General features: G+C 44.0%; 2 protein-coding genes across 2 annotated transcripts; both read right to left on the bottom strand.

Annotated features, from left to right (window-relative positions):
* Positions 1-696: 696 nt before the first annotated feature.
* On the bottom strand, positions 697-2500 carry LOC308280858 (interferon regulatory factor 2-like; the record flags this gene model as incomplete). Its single annotated transcript, XM_080755175.1, has 2 exons — positions 2465-2500; positions 697-999 (listed from the first exon to the last, which is right to left on the bottom strand). The coding sequence occupies exons 1-2, from the start codon at positions 2489-2491 to the stop codon at positions 697-699; spliced, it is 330 nt and encodes a 109-aa protein (XP_080611301.1). The 5' UTR covers positions 2492-2500.
* Positions 2501-13487: 10987 nt separating this feature from the next.
* On the bottom strand, positions 13488-19551 carry LOC308280857 (interferon regulatory factor 2-like). Its single transcript, XM_080755174.1, has 2 exons — positions 19516-19551; positions 13488-18050 (listed from the first exon to the last, which is right to left on the bottom strand). Exons 1-2 carry the CDS (start codon positions 19540-19542, stop codon positions 17748-17750), a joined length of 330 nt encoding a protein of 109 aa, XP_080611300.1. The 5' UTR covers positions 19543-19551; the 3' UTR covers positions 13488-17747.
* Positions 19552-20630: the final 1079 nt, after the last annotated feature.

Below are 20630 nucleotides of genomic sequence, written 5' to 3'. Positions count from 1 at the left end.
CTGTGCCTTCTCTGGATCGAGTTAAGCCCCTGCAGCAGAGTGACTCACTGCCTCGACCTGATGGCCTCAAAAGTCTAGTATCTCCCTTGGTCCATAGGGACAGCCCTTTGGATCAATGGTTAAGATATTGGACTTTCGAGCGGGAGACCCGGGTTCGAATCCCTGGGCGTTACACGCCCACCCTGGCTGTTTGGGGGCCGTCCTGCTGCTGTTTTTAGGAAGAAAAAAAAAACATCCACACAAATGGAATCCTATGCTCTGGGAGGACACAGTGTTGAATGAAGATCCGGCCCCTTTTCCGTCGTCCCGCGCGGAGGTGAAGACACCCTGGGCAAGATATGACTTCCGGTTGGTTCTAGTGGAAGTGGCGGAAGTGCTGCGGAAATGCTGCGTTCAATGTTAATCTGATTACATTCCCCAGCGAAACAAACACAAATAGATTGTAGCTCTTAAGTCGCTCTTAATAGGTGTAAAGTTGTCCGAATCTATGTGTTTGTTTGTATATTGTTCATTGCGAGCGCAACCGACGGAGCAGGAGACATAGAACAGATTTCTTTCCAGCGGGGAATACGTTTGCAGGAACACCGCACTGTGAAAAAAAGACAACTTCCAACTCTCTCTGCCTCATATCTTGTCCAGGCTTTTCTCTTCGCAGATGAGGTCACGAGGACTCGACGGCGACGTCACGATGGGAGGTCAGGAGGAGGTGGTCACCACGTCGGAGGTCTTCATGATGACGCTGGCGCGCGTCTCGTGGCTCCCCGAGGGCCCGGTGGTCACGGGGCCCGGCGGGCCGTAGGGCGCCGAGCTGTGGATGTAGGCGGCCGACCAGCCCTCGCTGTGGTAGCTGATGAGCGGCGAGGGGTCCCGCGAGGTGGTCACGCGGAAGCCCGGCTTGTTGGCCGCCGCGGTGACGAAGGTGGCCATGCCGGGCAGCGAGCAGGACGGGACCCGCAGGACCGACGAGGCGTAGCCCCGCCTCCAGGCGCCGCTGAAACCCTGCCGGGCAAAAAGGATAAAAGCGATGTCAGGGCTTTTCGACCATTTTCACATCGAGGTTCGTTATTTATCGCAGTGGTTCTCAACCTTTTCAGGCCGCGACCCCCAAAATAATTATATTTTAACTGGGGGCCCCCTCCCACCCTGACAAGCACTAAGAGTTGAGACATAAAATTTTGTGAGCATGTAGATCTGCTATTTTCACAAGTTATGCCTGTAATATTTGACAATTTGAACAATGTTTGTTTAATTTGTCATTTTAGAGTCCTTAAGTTGTCACTTTAGAAATGTGCATATACCCTCTATACACTTAAACTTTATGTTGGTTTGTTTACTGTTGAGTGAGAAAACAATGCACGTTGAAGTTAATCATCTGGGGACCCCCGAAAATAATTTGAGTCCCGACCCACAGGTTGAGAACCACTGATTCTATCTGGCATTTGAGCCGCGGACCACCTTTTGATGAGATTTAGCCTCTCAGACCCAAAACTCATATTTTGTTATTGTTGGATAAAGATTTTGCCCACAATTCCATGCTGTATTGATGTTGGTACCATAGGAGAGATAACAGGCAAAATGTTGACCAAAATAACAATTCTTCTACATTGCACGGAAACACTTGAAATAAACATTAAAAGATCCATCTTAAATAATTATCTTGCAAGAAACCTCGATACCCCACACTGTGGTTTTGCCTAGCAACCGTGACTCTGTGACAGCTGTCAATCTCAAAAGACACCTTATTTTGAGGTCAGCGCTTTCTTTTTAGATTACAGCGCCACCGTAACTACATCCTAGTGCTTGTATAATATACACAGGAAACATGCAGGCTGTTAATGATTGACAAGCACATCTCCTCCCTTTTCTAAGGTGCCCCACACACGCACGCACGCACGCACGCACGCACGCACGCACGCAGACACACACACACACACACACACACACACACACACACACACACACACACACACACACACACACACACACACACACACACACACACACACACACACACACACACACAGGTCCCCCCTCTTTCTTCCCAGGCTTTAAACAGCCATAACTTCAGTTCCCAACATGCTACTGGTCTCAGTAAAATGAAACAGAGCATTGCCTGGGACCTTGACACTTTTACTATTATTTTTTGGGGTTGGAAGCGAGCCCACACTGTTTCGAAGGAACAGTATTTCTAGTAGGACTTGTTATTGCATTGGGTTCCGCCCTCTGTTCAACTCAGTGAGTTGAGAATGGAAACACTGCCCTCATGTGGATTCTTTCATATCACACTGTAACACTGTTAGTGAACAAAGACTCGGTGGGAACGATTCCTGTCACAATATAGAGCCGTTTAACACTGTTACTGAACAAACACTCTATAGCAATGATTACTGTGACAACGTGGAGCAGTTTAACCCTGTTAGTGAACACACATACTGTATATAGATGAGTGATTCCTCATTCCTACCTCGAGGCAGCAGCAGCAGTGCAACATGCATGTTGCTTCTCCAACGCGTTATTGGAAATGACACCCGGGCTCCAGACGGAGCCGCTCGATTGGTCCAACTCAGACTGGTGCACTGCACTTCCTGGTGTGTCAGGTGAGTGACTGGGGGAGAATTCCTTGGCTACAGCGCCGTCTATGGATGGGGACCTACTGATAGGTTCTAGAGGCATGCAGTCTACCGCACTTCCAGGGGGTTGGGGGGGGCAGCGGCCTTCGGCCGCTGCCTGGGCTCGCAAGTCCGGCTTGGTGCCGTCCCCCCACCTCGGCGCCTGACTCTGGCTGGAGCTTTACAAAAAAAAAAAAAAAAGCCAGCTGCTGAGCTGACCTGCGCAGCGTGCGTGCGTTCGTTCAGTGCAATGTGAATGCATGTGACTTAGGAAGATAGATAGATAGATACGTAATAAACATGATTTGGTACAAGCTCAACTAAAAGGAGATCCTAGTAATGTTTTTGGCTTATTTCCACAGGGAAGTCATTCACGAATGAACTAATTATTAATATAGGACTGTCATAGGTATACAGTGTCATTGACAGTACAGTTCACTGGTACAAGCTCAACTAAAAGGTGATCCTAGAAAAGACTAAGTCAGGGGGAAAAAAGGGGGAAACAATTTAAAAACTAAAACAATAAAAACAGCCGATCTACAAGGCTGCATGTGGGCTTGTGGATCTGCTGTTTTGGGTAAATGTGGGTTATTTATCTAATGCAGTATTGATCCCTTTATCGAGTGATTGATTGAAGACTTTATGACAAGTTTCATGACAGTACAGTTCACTGGTACAAGCTCAACTAAAAGGAGCTTTATTCATTTATTGAATGAATTATTTCCCTGTCTCCACACCAGGCCCAACTGCGCCGCCACTGACTGATAAATTGCGACCCCGTCAGGTCGCAGTTACTATCGAAACCTCGACCAGGTGTCTGTCTATCCGTGCCAAATTTTGCACAGACAGTCCTTGCCCTCCACCCATCGATTCTCACATGGCCCTCCTCTTCTAGCGCCACCATGAGGCCGAAACTCTTTCTGGACACTGCTCCTACAAATCTTGGCCTAAAATCACACAAATCGGTACACACTTGCTCTACACTCATGTCATCAACATGGATCTGTCCCATTTAGCGCCACCTTCAGGCCGATTTTTTAAAACCCATTTTTGGACACTACTCCTACAGATTTTGCCCTAAAATCACGCAAATCGCTACGCAGTCAGTATATATTAGGGAGTCTTACTGGTTTAATTATTTATTTATCTATTTATTTATTTACTTCCCGACTATGTTTCCGAGACTGATTATTTATTTATTTATTTCCCGACTGTTTCCGAGACTGATTATTTATGTAATTAATTATTTATTTATTTCCGCCCCTGGACTCCGCCCCCCCCCCCCCCCCAGGCGTCTGCCTATCGATCGGCTGGGCTTTAAAGAGCCATAACTCCGCTTTGCAGCGTGCTACCGTCTCCAAACTCGCTGTCTGGCTTCTCGTGTTACTGGTATTAAATAACACATACAAGCTCACGGAAGCTCCATCCAACTTCTGCGCAATGCATTATGGGATGTTGGAAAGTTGTGGATACTAGCAACAGAGTATTTATTTAAATAAATAAATAAATAAATAAATAAATAAATAATGAATGAATGAACGAACACATGAATAAATAAATAAATAAATAAATAAATAAAAAAAGAAAGTGTGTGTGCATGCATGCATGCATGCATGCATGCATGCATGCGTGCGTAATTACTGCCTCCTCGTTAAGAACCCCACACATTTAGGCAAATTCTTTCTTTCTTTCTTTCTTTCTTTCTTTCTTTCTTTCTTTCTTTCCTTCCTTCCTTCCTTCCTTCCTTCCTTCCTTCCTGTAAATGAGGCCGCATGACAAGCGTTCTCGTCACCGCGCTGACGTGCTAATTACACGCAAATACAAGGGGTGGAGTCGAACTTAACGAGTGGGCGTGGTTTCAACTACAAGCTCACAACGCGTCGCATCAAGACGCGTTGTGAGCTTGTAGATCTGCTGTTAACGAGTGGGCGTGGTTTAAACAAGAGGGAGGAGTCTGACTTAACGAGTGGGCCTAACGTAATGAGTTTTCTGGGCGTCGCACGCATTAATTATGTAAATTAAGCCGACTTATACAAATGGGGGGGGGGCAGGGCATGGTTTGGAAATGCGTGTGGGCGTGTGGGCGTGGTGCGTGCGTGCGTGCCTCAATTAATTAATATTGCCTCCTTGTTAAGAACCCCGTAAATTTAGGCAAATTCTTTCTTTCTTTCTTTCTTTCTTTCTTTCTTTCTTTCTTTCTTTCCTTCCTTCCTTCCTTCCTTCCTTCCTTCCTTCCTTCCTTCAATAAATAAATACATAATTATGTTAATGAGGTTGGGGGCGTGGTCTGCGGTAATTATGTTAATGAGGGGCGTGGTCTGCGTTAATTATGTTAATGAGCAAAAAAAAAGGAAAAGTAGTGGTCTGCGTTAATTATGTTAATGAGACTGCACAACATGCATTTGACGCGCGCGTCTTGTTGCTAATTACACACGAATGCAGGGGGCGGAGCTAATTAGCCTAATTATTCAAAGTGGGGGGCGTGGTCTGCATTAATTATGCAAATGAGACGCCCGCGTCTCATTTGCATATGTAAATGCTCATGTAAATGAGGCTGCATTAATTATGTAAATGAGGCTGTTAAGTGGCGTTTCCCAGCGCGTAAAAAATGCAGACGGCCGTATGTAAATGAAGGGGAGGAGCTTAGTCGAAGTATGCAAATTGGGGGCGGGCATGGTTTGGAAATGCGTTTGGGTGTGGTTCACATACATTATGCTCGCATACATTATGCTAATGAGGGTGTTAAGGTAGGTTCCCCAGTGCGTAAAAAATTCAGACGACCGTATGTAAATGAAGGGGAGGAGCTTAGTCGACGTATGAAAATTGGGGGCGGTGCATGGTTTGGAAATGTGTGTGGGTGTGGTTCGCATAAATTATGCTAATGAGGCTGTTAAGTGGCGTTTCCCAGCGCGTAAAAAATGCAGACGACCGTATGTAAATGAAGGGGAGGAGCTTAGTCGACGTATGCAAATTGAGGGCGGGGCATGGTTTGGAAATGCATGTGGGCGTGGTTTGCATACATTATGCTCGCATACATTATGCTAATGAGGGCGTTAAGGTGGGTTTTCCAGCGCGTAAAAAATGCAGACGACCGTATGTAAATGAAGGGGAGGAGCTTAGTCGACATATGCAAATTGGGGGCGGGGCATGGTTTGGAAATGTGTGTGGGCGTGGTTTGCATACATTATGCTAATGAGGGTGTTAAGGTAGGTTTCCCAGCGCGTAAAAAATTCAGACGACCGTATGTAAATGAAGGGGAGGAGCTTAGTCGACATATGCAAATTGGGGGCGGGGCATGGTTTGGAAATGTGTGTGGGCGTGGTTTGCATACATTATGCTCGCATACATTATGCTAATGAGGGTGTTAAGGTAGGTTTCCCAGCGCGTAAAAAAATCAGACGACAGTATGTAAATGAAGGGGAGGAGCTTAGTCGACGTATGCAAATTGGGGGCGGGGCATGGTTTGGAAATGCGTGTGGGCGTGGTTTGCATACATTATGCTCGCATACATTATGCTAATGAGGGCGTTAAGGTAGGTTTCCCAGCGCGTAAAAAATTCAGACGACAGTATGTAAATGAAGGGGAGGAGCTTAGTCGACGTATGCAAATTGGGGGCGGGGCATGGTTTGGAAATGTGTGTGGGCGTGGTTTGCATACATTATGCTCGCATACATTATGCTAATGAGGGCGTTAAGGTGGGTTTTCCAGCGCGTAAAAAATGCAGACGACCGTATGTAAATGAAGGGGAGGAGCTTAGTCGACATATGCAAATTGGGGGCGGGGCATGGTTTGGAAATGTGTGTGGGCGTGGTTTGCATACATTATGCTCGCATACATTATGCTAATGAGGGTGTTAAGGTAGGTTTCCCAGCGCGTAAAAAATTCAGACGACCGTATGTAAATGAAGGGGAGGAGCTTAGTCGACGTATGCAAATTGGGGGCGGGGCATGGTTTGGAAATGTGTGTGGGCGTGGTTTGCATACATTATGCTCGCATACATTATGCTAATGAGGGCGTTAAGGTGGGTTTTCCAGCGCGTAAAAAATGCAGACGACCGTATGTAAATGAAGGGGAGGAGCTTAGTCGACATATGCAAATTGGGGGCGGGGCATGGTTTGGAAATGTGTGTGGGCGTGGTTTGCATACATTATGCTCGCATACATTATGCTAATGAGGGTGTTAAGGTAGGTTTCCCAGCGCGTAAAAAATTCAGACGACAGTATGTAAATGAAGGGGAGGAGCTTAGTCGACGTATGCAAATTGGGGGCGGGGCATGGTTTGGAAATGCGTGATGGCGTGGTTTGCATACATTATGCTCGCATACATTATGCTAATGAGGGCGTTAAGGTGGGTTTTCCAGCGCGTAAAAAATGCAGACGACCGTATGTAAATGAAGGGGAGGAGCTTAGTCGACATATGCAAATTGGGGGCGGGGCATGGTTTGGAAATGTGTGTGGGCGTGGTTTGCATACATTATGCTCGCATACATTATGCTAATGAGGGTGTTAAGGTAGGTTTCCCAGCGCGTAAAAAATTCAGACGACCGTATGTAAATGAAGGGGAGGAGCTTAGTCGAAGTATGCAAATTGGGGGCGGGGCATGGTTTGGAAATGCGTTTGGGTGTGGTTTGCATACATTATGCTCGCATACATTATGCTAATGAGGGTGTTAAGGTAGGTTCCCCAGCGCGTAAAAAATGCAGACGACCGTATGTAAATGAAGGGGAGGAGCTTAGTCGACATATGCAAATTGGGGGCGGGGCATGGTTTGGAAATGCGTGTGGGCGTGGTTTGCATAGATTATGCTCGCATACATCATGCTAATGAGGGTGTTAAGGTGGGTTTTCCAGGGCTTAAAAAATACAGACGACCGTAGTGAGCATTCGTTCCACGAACGCATTCATTCAATGAATGAATGAATAAATAAATAAAGTGCAAACGAACGAGCGAACGAACGAACGCACGTGCACGCACGCACACTTTATTATTTATTCATTCATTCACGCACGCACGCACGCACGCACGCACGCATGCACACTTTATTTTTTAATTAATTCATGAATACAGCCTGCGATATGCGTGAAATCTTGCAAGCACATTCCCACTAGGTCAAGGAACAGATGCCTCCCTTCTCACATTGGCCTGTTATAGCGCCACCAGCGGGTCAACTTTTGCACAACACATTTTTGGAACAAAATGCCTCAAATCATGCATGCAGCTAATTTCAGTAACGTCAAAGAGAGCACTGCCTGCGATCTTGACATTTTGTACTTTTATAGACATTGTTTTCTGGCTTGAAGCGAGCCCACAATTGTTTCGAAGGAACAATATTTTCTAGTTAAGCATGTGGGATTGTGTGTGGCAACACTTAAACACACACAGGCCTATATACGTCATCATCATGACCCATTTAACCCAATCAACACAACATTCCTCCTACAGGGCATACGTTGCATAAACCAGTGGCTCTCAAAGTGGGGTCCGGGGACCCCCAGGGGTCCTTGGGGGGAGGAGGAGGAGGGGAGGGTGTCCAGAGGGGGTCCCCAGCAAAAGCAAAGCACATAGCATCACATTCATTTGAACCACTCCATCCATGTATGCGATGGCTATTCAGAAATAGCAGATCAAGCTCTGAGCTGATATTTTAGAATAGTTTTTAAAATTATCGCAAATGTTTGGACTTTATTGTTTATAATTCTTATACTTTATTAACATAAATCTTCTCTTCTGGGGGTCCCTGCCTGGCAAACTCTTTTCAGTTGGGGGTCAATTTGGGGAACCTTGACTGAAAAAGTTAGGCCTAGGATTATTGAACGCTTTAACTGTTAGAAAAATAGCAGATACAAGATCACAGTGCGGCACCGAGTGCCGCGCGGCAAGCTTGTAGATCTGCTATTTTTGAAAAAGTCGTGAAAATGTGTGCAAATCTTTGAATATATGTATTTTTAAAGCAAACGTCTGTAACTATAAATTTTGCTTCTGGGGGGTCCGGTCCCTGAAACTAAATATTTTGAGTTAAAGCATAAAATAATAATACACAATACTGTGTACCCGTTCTGAATGGGTTAATCTATAGCAACCTGCTATTCAGCAATGATCTTTAAAAAGGGAGATAATTATAGTGACACCTGCTGACAAAAATATGTCACTGTAGAATGAGTGTGAACCATGGAAGGCTTTTCTAATATCAAATGTAATATTTCTTTAGGCCGATAATGTGAGAATGGAAACATTGCAATAAGTGGAATAATGACCTGTGAAGTCATTTTAGAAGTCACTTCTTTTCTCTTTTCATAATTGAGTTGCTCCCAATGCATCGGCCCTTAATTAATATTGGACTATAGCCTATACATGATATTGACCCAAGAGAATTATCATATTGCAATATTCTGGCAGATACAGTAGGACCTTTCCTCTTTCACCCCGGATTTGAACACAGTCTCTTGCATAAGTGTTGGCTTGCTTTCTGTTTTGGGGAGAAATGTAATCTTGACCATCAGGTCAACATCCGTGTCAGATGTCAGATCCTGTGTCTACAGGTCAGACATGACCTTTGGTGTGATCTAAATGTCTCAATAGAAGAGCAGGGAGACCAAAAATATTTCCAATATTGCGGCCAAATTCATATTTAATTGGGAGTCCTTCATATGAAAACAAAGCTTGATTCGCTACTGTAGATTAGAGAGGGATCATATAGCCTACTGCTGTTGGGAGAAATGAACACGTCCCATTGCCAGGGAGTCTGTTTACCGTTACTCAATGGCCTCCCTGTGGTCTACACAGTTGTCGTGGCAACCAGCCAGGGATACACTGAGAACACAGTCAGACAGAGGCAACAGGAAGCTGACAAACGAGAACTGAAACCGAAAAACATGTTAGCCAGAAAGAGAGAGAGAGAGAGAAAGAGAGAGAGAGAAAGAGACATCTGCACAGCTTCTACTGTTGCAACATAACCGTAGAAACTAGCACATGCTGCATTTGTATAGCGCCTCTTCTCCACTGTGAGCATGATGACAGTACAGCTCAGTGGCCCTGCGGTCAGGGGTCTTCAATGTGTCCGTACACGGACACATGTGTCCGTGGTAAAGACTTGGCCTTGTCCATGGTAAACTTAAGTTTAGGTTCTCTGTTTTACATAACATTATACATTTTGATCATAAGACCCATAATCTGAGTTCCCAGAAGTTCTTTTTTTCGCCATTAACATAATCATTGAATGTCAAGTCTCCAGGTTTTAGGCATAATGTATGATGACTCTAGTTTACTATAACACTATGGCACATTAGGAGTCCACTAATTCTAGTGGTTCTCAAACATTTTGTTTGCAAGGACGCCCATAACTCTTGAGTGCACAAATGGAACCAAATGGATCACACGGTTCCATTTGTAGACTGAGTTACAGACCTGTTATGGTCATTCAGGGCTGTCTCTTTATGAGTTTTTCGTAATATGTCCATTGTCAACGACAAAACATATATATTTTGACGAAAATATGTCACCCATCCAGTGTCACTTTCCAGTTTCAACCACTCGTCCTACAGTATATAGACTAATACTATAAAGCTTTTTCTTTCTTTTTTTCCTAACTATACCTGAACATAACCTTAGTAAAACAAATGCGGCCCGCAGAAGGAAATGGGGGAGAGTGACAGAGACATAAAATTAACAAAACCCGAAACAATAATTTAGAAAAACAACAACAACAATCTTTATTCAGATTTACAAGTTGATCCACAGGTATGATAGTCACCATGACAATGTGCAGAGAACAAAGACTTCCCCCCATACTGGCATTAATCATTGTATTACTCTGAGTGTGCTTCTTTATATTTGTGTGTTTCTTTTGCTGAGTAGAAGCCCCAAGACACACCAGCAAACAAACAATCATTAAAACAAAGGATATGGTCTTGACTTGGCCTGTTAACCTACAGTACTCTGGAAGGAATATTGAAAGGAATATATATATATTCATCTCTGTCAGGTCAGGTGGAAACCTCAACATGTACAAAACTGTTACTTTTCAGTATTCAAATTCAAAAGCAGCAAAAGTGGCAGATCCACAAGCTCAAAGCGTGTCGCTTCACGCCGTTTCTCGAGATTGTGGATCTGCTACTTTTGATGCTTTTGCGTGCCGCTGTAGTACGATGAAGTAGGGCGTTCATTTACGCAACAACACAAAAAAGGTTACAATTATGGCGAAGAGAGGTTTCTGCCCGAAAAGCAATGATATGCAGCTTTCATTAAATCCATGTAGGCTTACGGGATATAACGGAGCAGGCTGTACAAAACAGCTTCCTGCAGTTTGAACATGTCAACAGTGAAATGATATCACGCTTTGTCTTTTAATTCCTCATAGTTTGACTTAAGGAAGAAGTGTGAAGGTTATCACTTAAATAATAATAGTCACGTGATGTGATTCATGAATCTGGTAACTAGACAACACGGAAGCCTATTATTAGCACAGTCAGCCAAAACCACCTGATAAGAACGTCCTATTGCTCAATGACAATAACAACATTTCAATTCATCAAACGTCATTCATTCATATTTTTGCAGGAGCTATATGTAATAAAAATAAAAAATAAAAAATAAAACATATTGGCCACTTATGGCCGCCTCCCTTTATGTTAAAATGAAGCAGAAATGGACTGAGTTTAAGAGCATTTAAGTCATTGCGATGCTAGACCACCATGGGAGACACGTGGAACATTTTTAGGCACTTTAAATGAGACATCTGAACTGTGTGGGAACATGTATCGGTTTGGCTGCCTGATCTATCAGCCATTACTTGACATGATAGGCATGATATTTTAAAAAACATTTGAAAACGTTCAAAAATAGCATAATCCACAGCTGACAAGCTCACTTTAAAAGTTCTCAAACTGAACATAATCAAATTTAAGTTTTTACAAATTGATTTAAAAACCCTGGCATCGATTGGGGCTCTATAGTGTGAAGGAATGACTCTAATTCAATCATCTCATTAGTTACAATAGCATGAGCGGGAACAGGCACTCTCAGGTTTTAAGTAGTCGTTAGAGAGAAAAGTAAGGTTGGGACTCACAAGCAGAGGTGTGATTTCAGAAAGAAATAGGGGGTGGCAAAAAATATTTTCACTATTGTTTGCAAAACAGACAACATGTTTGAAGATGTTCGCCTATGACATTCCCAAAACTGGGAAAGTGGTTAATAAATGAATCGGTTGCATTAAACAATAAAAGGCTTATGAAAATTACAACATGTGTCACATGTTAGGCTAGATCGTCAGGCAACGATTGCGATGAAATCAGATTAATCTGCAACAAATGTAGTAGGGGGAAATTATAATGTAGCCTCGTAAACCACTAACTTCCGGAAGTTGGTGGTTTAGGAGGCTAATTATAATGCATAAAATAAATGAATAACTGAATAACTGAGGTTACATGTTCTGAACACTAGGGAGTGCCAATTGCCATCTCCTGATGACCCACATGACCCCCCTGCTCACAATTAGATTTCATCACAACTATTGGGCCACGATTCTTCGAGGTTGCAATGAACTCGCTTGTCTTGACTTGTAGTATTTCCCGTACTAAACATAAGTCAATAGATTTCAGTTCATTTCTAAGTGCAATTACAACAAATTAAACCTTTACACCCGTTTGAATTATCAACATAAATGTAGCTCTTTTCTTTAGGATCACTTTAAGATTTAAACCGAATAACCAGTTACACATTTTGTGCTGTGTGTCGAGATATAAACTTAAGTTCAGGTAGATTTGGCCATAATGTGTATGTCTATTTGGGGCTTTTAAGAATCATGACAAAAGGAAAAGTGATCTTAAGCTGAATAACATTTTTTCCCCACCTCTAGAGAGAAAACCTTGCACTAAATACAAATAAATAAGAAACATAATTGTTGTCAATCTCATCATAATAACGGATTAAAATATTGCCTATGTATCATAACCCCACATCAACCTTTAGAGTCCCTATTCTGGGCATGTCATAAGAGGCAAACATTAGCCTCACATCTGTGAGCTTGTAGATCAGCTATTTTGGTAAAGATATTTGGTGTAGAGGGAGAAAAAGGACCCTTGGGATTTTTTTTGTTTTTGTTTTAATTAAAATCTTCTAAAATGGGTTTCTATTGGAGTCTAAAAAACATTCTTTCGTTCATACATTAGATTTTATGCAGGTAATTTCTTCCAGGGAAAACGTAAGTGCATTTATTGCTTTTAGGTAATGGGGGAAAACAGCCTAACCTGTGTTCCATTGGAGACAACATAGTTATTATTATTATTATTATTTACGATTGTTTTTATTTAGTCACAATCTCTTGCCAATACAGTTCATTGGTTCAATATTGATGAAACACACAGACACACGTATCCATTTTCAATCTATTGTCCCATTTTCGTCCATGTCATTATAGGAAAATATTGTATAAAAAAGCTAAAAAGCTCAACACGTTGTGATCTTTTGCTTCTACTGCCCAAAACGTATAAAACACAGCATTCATCGAGGAATTGTCATACAAATATGGATATACAAGGTTTCTGCCCTACAGTGATGATGTGCATGTGGAGACAACGTTTGATAAATATGCTTAGTGGTTGTTGTTCCTATATTGTTCTGTCGGGGCAGAAACCTTGTATGTTCATACGTCTAAGTCAGGGGTCGGCAACCCAAAATGGTGTCTGGATCCGCGAAAAATTATAAAAGTCTTATATATCGTCGTTGTCGGGTGGAAACCTTGTATGTCAAAAACTTCGATTTGTATTTATCATTTAAAAAATGAACTAAACTAGTGAAAACAGCCGATCTGCAAGCACACAACGCCTCGCACCGCGAGGCGTTGTGTGCTTGTAGATCTGCTGTTTTCACTACTTTTGTGCGTCTGTCTTGTATGATGAAGCAGGGATTTACTTTGCGAAAAAAATATACAAATTTGAAACTTGGAGATACAAGGTTTCTGCCCGACAGTGATGATACAAAAATCGTTAAAACAAAAAATACTTTTTTTCCCCCCCATCTTTTTCCATTTTCATACATTTTTGAAAAAGCTCCAGGGAGCCACTAGGGTGGCGCTAAAGAGCCGCATGCGGCTCTAGAGCCGAGGGTTGCTGACTCCCGGTCTAAGTTAACATCCTTCTTAGTCATACAAGCGCAGCAAAAAAACAAATAGCCTGTCCACAAGCTTACGACGAGCTTGTAGATCTACAACCAATGAAAAGTATTAACACATGCTTTTGAATAAATAACTACATTGGATCCATTGGAACACAAGTTATTTTTCATTTCCTGAAAAGTGAGCAAACGAACACAGTTTACACCCGACAATGCGACGGTTTCGTCATGCAGTTATTTCTCCTATTTCTCTTTTCTTTTCTTCTTTTTCTTTTAGTTTTTTTTGACAGAAATTTTTTTATTGAGTGACACACAGGACAGGTCTCTGGCTTTGACCTTTGACCCGGAGACGTGGATAAGTGGTGAGTGACACGCGACACAAGCCAATCAGAGCTCTTGTTCCTATAATTAACGGTTCGATTCCTTAATGGTTCCCTCTAATCATTCCTATATATTTAAAAAAAATAAAATCTATATCATTTTGGCCTTCATTATAATTTTGGATGAACACAAATTCTAAATCATACACACAGTACAGTACAGTACAGTACAGTACAGTACAGTACAGTACACATATTATTGTAGTGGTTCTCAAGGTGAGGTTCAGGGACCCTCTGGGTTACTGGAGGGGATACCAAATGGACCATTACAGGTCTACCACTCTGAGAGTGTATAAATGGAACCAAATTGACTCGTGCACAGTGCACAAATGCACAGTCCACACAGGTCCATTTGGTTCCAGAGTTATGGTGGTCCTTAGAAATGAAATAAAAAAAGTTTGAGAACCACCACTATTGGCCAACAGACGTGAAGTGCACATAACCAGGGATTCCGGAACAGATTCCGGTTCCTCATCGTTGGATCCGGTTCCGGATGAAAACCCTATACCTGGTTCCTTATAAATCAGTGTCAGTGTGCTCATAGCGAGCACTATAGGCTGGGAAAAGAAGGACATAAAACAAGGCTAGAGATGCAATCTTCCTTTCTACACCCCAGTTATGTGTCACCTCAAGACCTCAGGAGGGACCCACCCAATGAACACCTCCCCAGAGGAGCCTCTTGTGAACATGCAAACTCCACACAGAAAGGCCCTTTCGCTAAAATGTTTTAAATTGAGGTGCCCCCTCTTCCTTAGTGCCCACTCTTCTTGTATGACTCTGTTTACATCAACGGCCCATCACAGATCTCTGGACTTTATGCTCGATACACTGCGCATACGAGACAACAAGCGCACCGCGTGGCGGCTAGCTCTATTAGCTAGCGGACTAAAGGCTTTGTTCAAGGGTAGACAGCAGGCAAATCCAATTTGTTTCTCAAATACACTCTTTCAGTGCTACCGACTGACAATAAAACTATTATTTGCAAGTGAACAGGTCAGATTTGTTTACTTTAGACGTGGTCCGACCTATTTGCGTTGGTTGCAGGCAGTGGTACTGATGTTTAAAGACATAGACCTATAGGTTAGTGGTTCCCAGAGGCGTAATTTCATAAAGAAACAGGGGAACAAATAGATTACCACTTAATCGCCATTTCTAAAAACAGCAAAAAAGGTGGATTTACATGCTCTCGGCGTGTCGCCAAGCGACGTGTTGTTAGCCTGTAGATCTACTATTTTTCGACCATTTTCTTGGGGGCGAAAAGTGAAAATGTTTGAAAATATTCGCCTGTAATGACATTCCCAAAATAGGGAAGCGTTAATGATTGAATTGTTGCATAGAATAAAACACATGTTTAATTATAACGTGTCACATGTGCACGGACGGGCATCGGTTGCGATGAAATCAGATTCATCTGCAAAAACAATTCAGAGTTGCATAAAATAACAGAATTTTAGGTTAAATGTTAAAAACTAAGGGGTGGCAATTGCCATTCCCCGATGGGTTAGGGTTACCGTGTGCTATGGTCATCAGAAATGGACGTTGTAAGACATGACACGAGTAATTTTATGACCCACTCATCTAAACAAAATGTCCTCCTTTCCCTTCCCCTCTTCTCCTTTCCTAGGTTTCCAACACGCGAGGAAAGGACATGTCGGAAACAAGGGTTATAATTTAAGGACCTGAGACGCACAAGTGTACAAATGAAACCAAAAAGGGACCCGTAATGCGTGGGTCCAACGTGGTTTCATCTGAACACTCTCAGAGTTACAGAGCTCGTAAAGGGTTCATTTGGAACACCCATTGAGGGTCCCTGAATCCCAAACCTTTGAGAACCACCTTCTTATAAGCGCAAACACGCCGAGTCAAACCCCAAACTACATGAAAGGCACATACGAGTATCCTCAGGGTGAGGTTTGTCTCATTCACACACACACACACAAAACACTAACGCACACACGCGCGCACGCTCACACACACACACACACACACACACACACACACACACACACACACACACCAGTGCTGTCCATAAGGTGCAGAAGCGGCTTGCATACATACTGTACATATACATATATATATCATCTATGTACATTGTTTAAAAAGAGCAGAAAAGAACTGAATACATGTTCACAGCAAGTCAGTGACGCATCTCATTCTGTCTGTCCGTCTGTCCGTCCGTCCGTGTCTTTCACGCCGTCCGTCGATCCAACCGTCTGTGTTAGTTTGTTCCTGAATGCATTAACATGGTCCTGAGGGTCTCCAGACAGGGGAGAACAGACAGAGAGACACAAGAGGACCCCTTTTCCACCCAAAGAACTTTGGTTCTTGAACGGGTTCCGTTCCTAAGTCTTGGGAACCGTGGCTGCTTTCACGGAGCCTGGCGGCCATTTTTGGGGTTCCATTTCCAAACCAACTTTTAGGGTTCTGAACCCAATTCATTTTCAGTGGAAACACTCTGAACTGGTTTCAATATTAGGTGAAAAAGAACTGAACCGGTTCAACCACCGGTGGAAAAGGGGCAGACTGACAGACAGACTGACAGACAGACAGACAGACAGACAGAAGCCTTCTTTTTTCACTACCAGGGAAAACTCTAAAGACGTGTATATATTATTTTAGTCATTATTTTTACCCTAGCAAAAGGACAATGCCTATGATTACCTTTTCTTTTTGGAGCTTGTTGTTTTTCCTAAAAACAACAGACGATTTGCTACTTGCTTGGGGTATAGTTTCACGTGAAAGAATCGGTCATCAACGACAAACCTCTGATTGCTTTTTAACGCATTCGGGCATTCTGCGCATGCATCCCCCTAGGGACGAAAAACCAGGAGAGGGATGCCAAAAAGTGAATGGTCACAGCAACAAACAAACAAACAAAACAAAAAAAGATCCCAAATAATGGCAGAGTTGGTTGATGTTAATCCAGCAGGCGGTGAGTGGAGGATTTGAAAAGTCTGTGCCTTCTCTGGACCGAGTTAAGCCCCTGCAGCAGAGTGACTCACTGCCTCGGCCTGACGGCCACAAAAGTCTAGTATCTCCCTTGGTCCATAGGGACATCCCTTTGGATCAATGGGTAAGATATTGGACTTTCGCGCGGCGGGAGACCCGGGTTCGAATCCCGGGCGTACGTTACACGCCCACCCTGGCTGTTTGGGGGCCGTCCTGCTGCTGTTTTTAGGAAGAAAAAAAAAATGGAATCCTATGCTCTGGGAGGACACAGTGTTGAATGAAGACCCGGCCCCTTTTCCGTCGTCCCGCGCGGAGGTCAAGACACCCTGGGCAAGATATGACTTCCGGTTGGTTCTAGTGGAAGTGGCGGAAGTGCTGCGGAAATGCTGCGTTCAATGTTAATCTGATTACATTCCCCAGCGAAACAAACACAAATAGATTGTAGCTCTTAAGTCGCTCTTAATAGGTGTAAAGTTGTCCGAATCTATGTGTTTGTTTGTATATTGTTCATTGCGAGCGCAACCGACAGAGCAGGAGACGTAGAACAGATTTTCTTCCAGCGGGGAATACGTTTGCAGGGACACCGCACTGTGAAAAAAAGACAACTTCCAACTCTCTCTGCCTCATATCTTGTCCAGGCTTTTCTCTTCGCAGACGAGGTCACGAGGACTCGACGGCGACGTCACGATGGGAGTCGGAGGTCAGGAGGAGGTGGTCACCACGTCGGAGGTCTTCATGATGACGCTGGCGCGCGTCTCGTGGCTCCCCGAGGGCCCGGTGGTCACGGGGCCCGGCGGGCCGTAGGGCGCCGAGCTGTGGATGTAGGCGGCCGACCAGCCCTCGCTGTGGTAGCTGATGAGCGGCGAGGGGTCCCGCGAGGTGGTCACGCGGAAGCCCGGCTTGTTGGCCGCCGCGGTGACGAAGGTGGCCATGCCGGGCAGCGAGCAGGACGGGACCCGCAGGACCGACGAGGCGTAGCCCCGCCTCCAGGCGCCGCTGAAACCCTGCCGGGCAAAAAGGATAAAAGCGATGTCAGGGCTTTTCGACCATTTTCACATCGAGGTTCGTTATTTATCGCAGTGGTTCTCAACCTTTTCAGGCCGCGACCCCCAAAATAATTATATTTTAACTGGGGGCCCCCTCCCACCCTGACAAGCACTAAGAGTTGAGACATAAAATTTTGTGAGCATGTAGATCTGCTATTTTCACAAGTTATGCCTGTAATATTTGACAATTTGAACAATGTTTGTTTAATTTGTCATTTTAGAGTCCTTAAGTTGTCACTTTAGAAATGTGCATATACCCTCTATACACTTAAACTTTATGTTGGTTTGTTTACTGTTGAGTGAGAAAACAATGCACGTTGAAGTTAATCATCTGGGGACCCCCGAAAATAATTTGAGTCCCGACCCACAGGTTGAGAACCACTGATTCTATCTGGCATTTGAGCCGCGGACCACCTTTTGATGAGATTTAGCCTCTCAGACCCAAAACTCATATTTTGTTATTGTTGGATAAAGATTTTGCCCACAATTCCATGCTGTATTGATGTTGGTACCATAGGAGAGATAACAGGCAAAATGTTGACCAAAATAACAATTCTTCTACATTGCACGGAAACACTTGAAATAAACATTAAAAGATCCATCTTAAATAATTATCTTGCAAGAAACCTCGATACCCCACACTGTGGTTTTGCCTAGCAACCGTGACTCTGTGACAGCTGTCAATCTCAAAAGACACCTTATTTTGAGGTCAGCGCTTTCTTTTTAGATTACAGCGCCACCGTAACTACATCCTAGTGCTTGTATAATATACACAGGAAACATGCAGGCTGTTAATGATTGACAAGCACATCTCCTCCCTTTTCTAAGGTGCCCCACACACGCACGCACGCACGCACGCACGCACGCACGCACGCAGACACACACACACACACACACACACACACACACACACACACACACACACACACACACACACACACACACACACACACACACACACACACACACACACACACACACAGGTCCCCCCTCTTTCTTCCCAGGCTTTAAACAGCCATAACTTCAGTTCCCAACATGCTACTGGTCTCAGTAAAATGAAACAGAGCATTGCCTGGGACCTTGACACTTTTACTATTATTTTTTGGGGTTGGAAGCGAGCCCACACTGTTTCGAAGGAACAGTATTTCTAGTAGGACTTGTTATTGCATTGGGTTCCGCCCTCTGTTCAACTCAGTGAGTTGAGAATGGAAACACTGCCCTCATGTGGATTCTTTCATATCACACTGTAACACTGTTAGTGAACAAAGACTCGGTGGGAACGATTCCTGTCACAATATAGAGCCGTTTAACACTGTTACTGAACAAACACTCTATAGCAATGATTACTGTGACAACGTGGAGCAGTTTAACCCTGTTAGTGAACACACATACTGTATATAGATGAGTGATTCCTCATTCCTACCTCGAGGCAGCAGCAGCAGTGCAACATGCATGTTGCTTCTCCAACGCGTTATTGGAAATGACACCCGGGCTCCAGACGGAGCCGCTCGATTGGTCCAACTCAGACTGGTGCACTGCACTTCCTGGTGTGTCAGGTGAGTGACTGGGGGAGAATTCCTTGGCTACAGCGCCGTCTATGGATGGGGACCTACTGATAGGTTCTAGAGGCATGCAGTCTACCGCACTTCCAGGGGGTTGGGGGGGGCAGCGGCCTTCGGCCGCTGCCTGGGCTCGCAAGTCCGGCTTGGTGCCGTCCCCCCACCTCGGCGCCTGACTCTGGCTGGAGCTTTACAAAAAAAAAAAAAAAAGCCAGCTGCTGAGCTGACCTGCGCAGCGTGCGTGCGTTCGTTCAGTGCAATGTGAATGCATGTGACTTAGGAAGATAGATAGATAGATACGTAATAAACATGATTTGGTACAAGCTCAACTAAAAGGAGATCCTAGTAATGTTTTTGGCTTATTTCCACAGGGAAGTCATTCACGAATGAACTAATTATTAATATAGGACTGTCATAGGTATACAGTGTCATTGACAGTACAGTTCACTGGTACAAGCTCAACTAAAAGGTGATCCTAGAAAAGACTAAGTCAGGGGGAAAAAAGGGGGAAACAATTTAAAAACTAAAACAATAAAAACAGCCGATCTACAAGGCTGCATGTGGGCTTGTGGATCTGCTGTTTTGGGTAAATGTGGGTTATTTATCTAATGCAGTATTGATCCCTTTATCGAGTGATTGATTGAAGACTTTATGACAAGTTTCATGACAGTACAGTTCACTGGTACAAGCTCAACTAAAAGGAGCTTTATTCATTTATTGAATGAATTATTTCCCTGTCTCCACACCAGGCCCAACTGCGCCGCCACTGACTGATAAATTGCGACCCCGTCAGGTCGCAGTTACTATCGAAACCTCGACCAGGTGTCTGTCTATCCGTGCCAAATTTTGCACAGACAGTCCTTGCCCTCCACCCATCGATTCTCACATGGCCCTCCTCTTCTAGCGCCACCATGAGGCCGAAACTCTTTCTGGACACTGCTCCTACAAATCTTGGCCTAAAATCACACAAATCGGTACA

Source organism: Nannobrachium achirus (assembly GCF_963921795.1).
Source record: "Nannobrachium achirus genome assembly, contig: SCAFFOLD_563, whole genome shotgun sequence".
NCBI lineage: Eukaryota > Metazoa > Chordata > Actinopteri > Myctophiformes > Myctophidae > Nannobrachium > Nannobrachium achirus.
The sequence above is the reverse complement of the archived record's forward strand: the minus strand, read 5'-3'. Positions and strand labels throughout refer to the sequence as shown.

Excerpts from the sequence above, each read along its gene's own strand:
- LOC308280857 (XM_080755174.1), bottom strand. The coding sequence starts at position 19,542 with ATGTTGCACTGCTGCTGCTGCCTCGAG. Across the intron at positions 18,051-19,515 it reads ACTGCTGCTGCTGCCTCGAG|GGTTTCAGCGGCGCCTGGAG; the intron begins GTAGGAATGAGG and ends TTTGCCCGGCAG.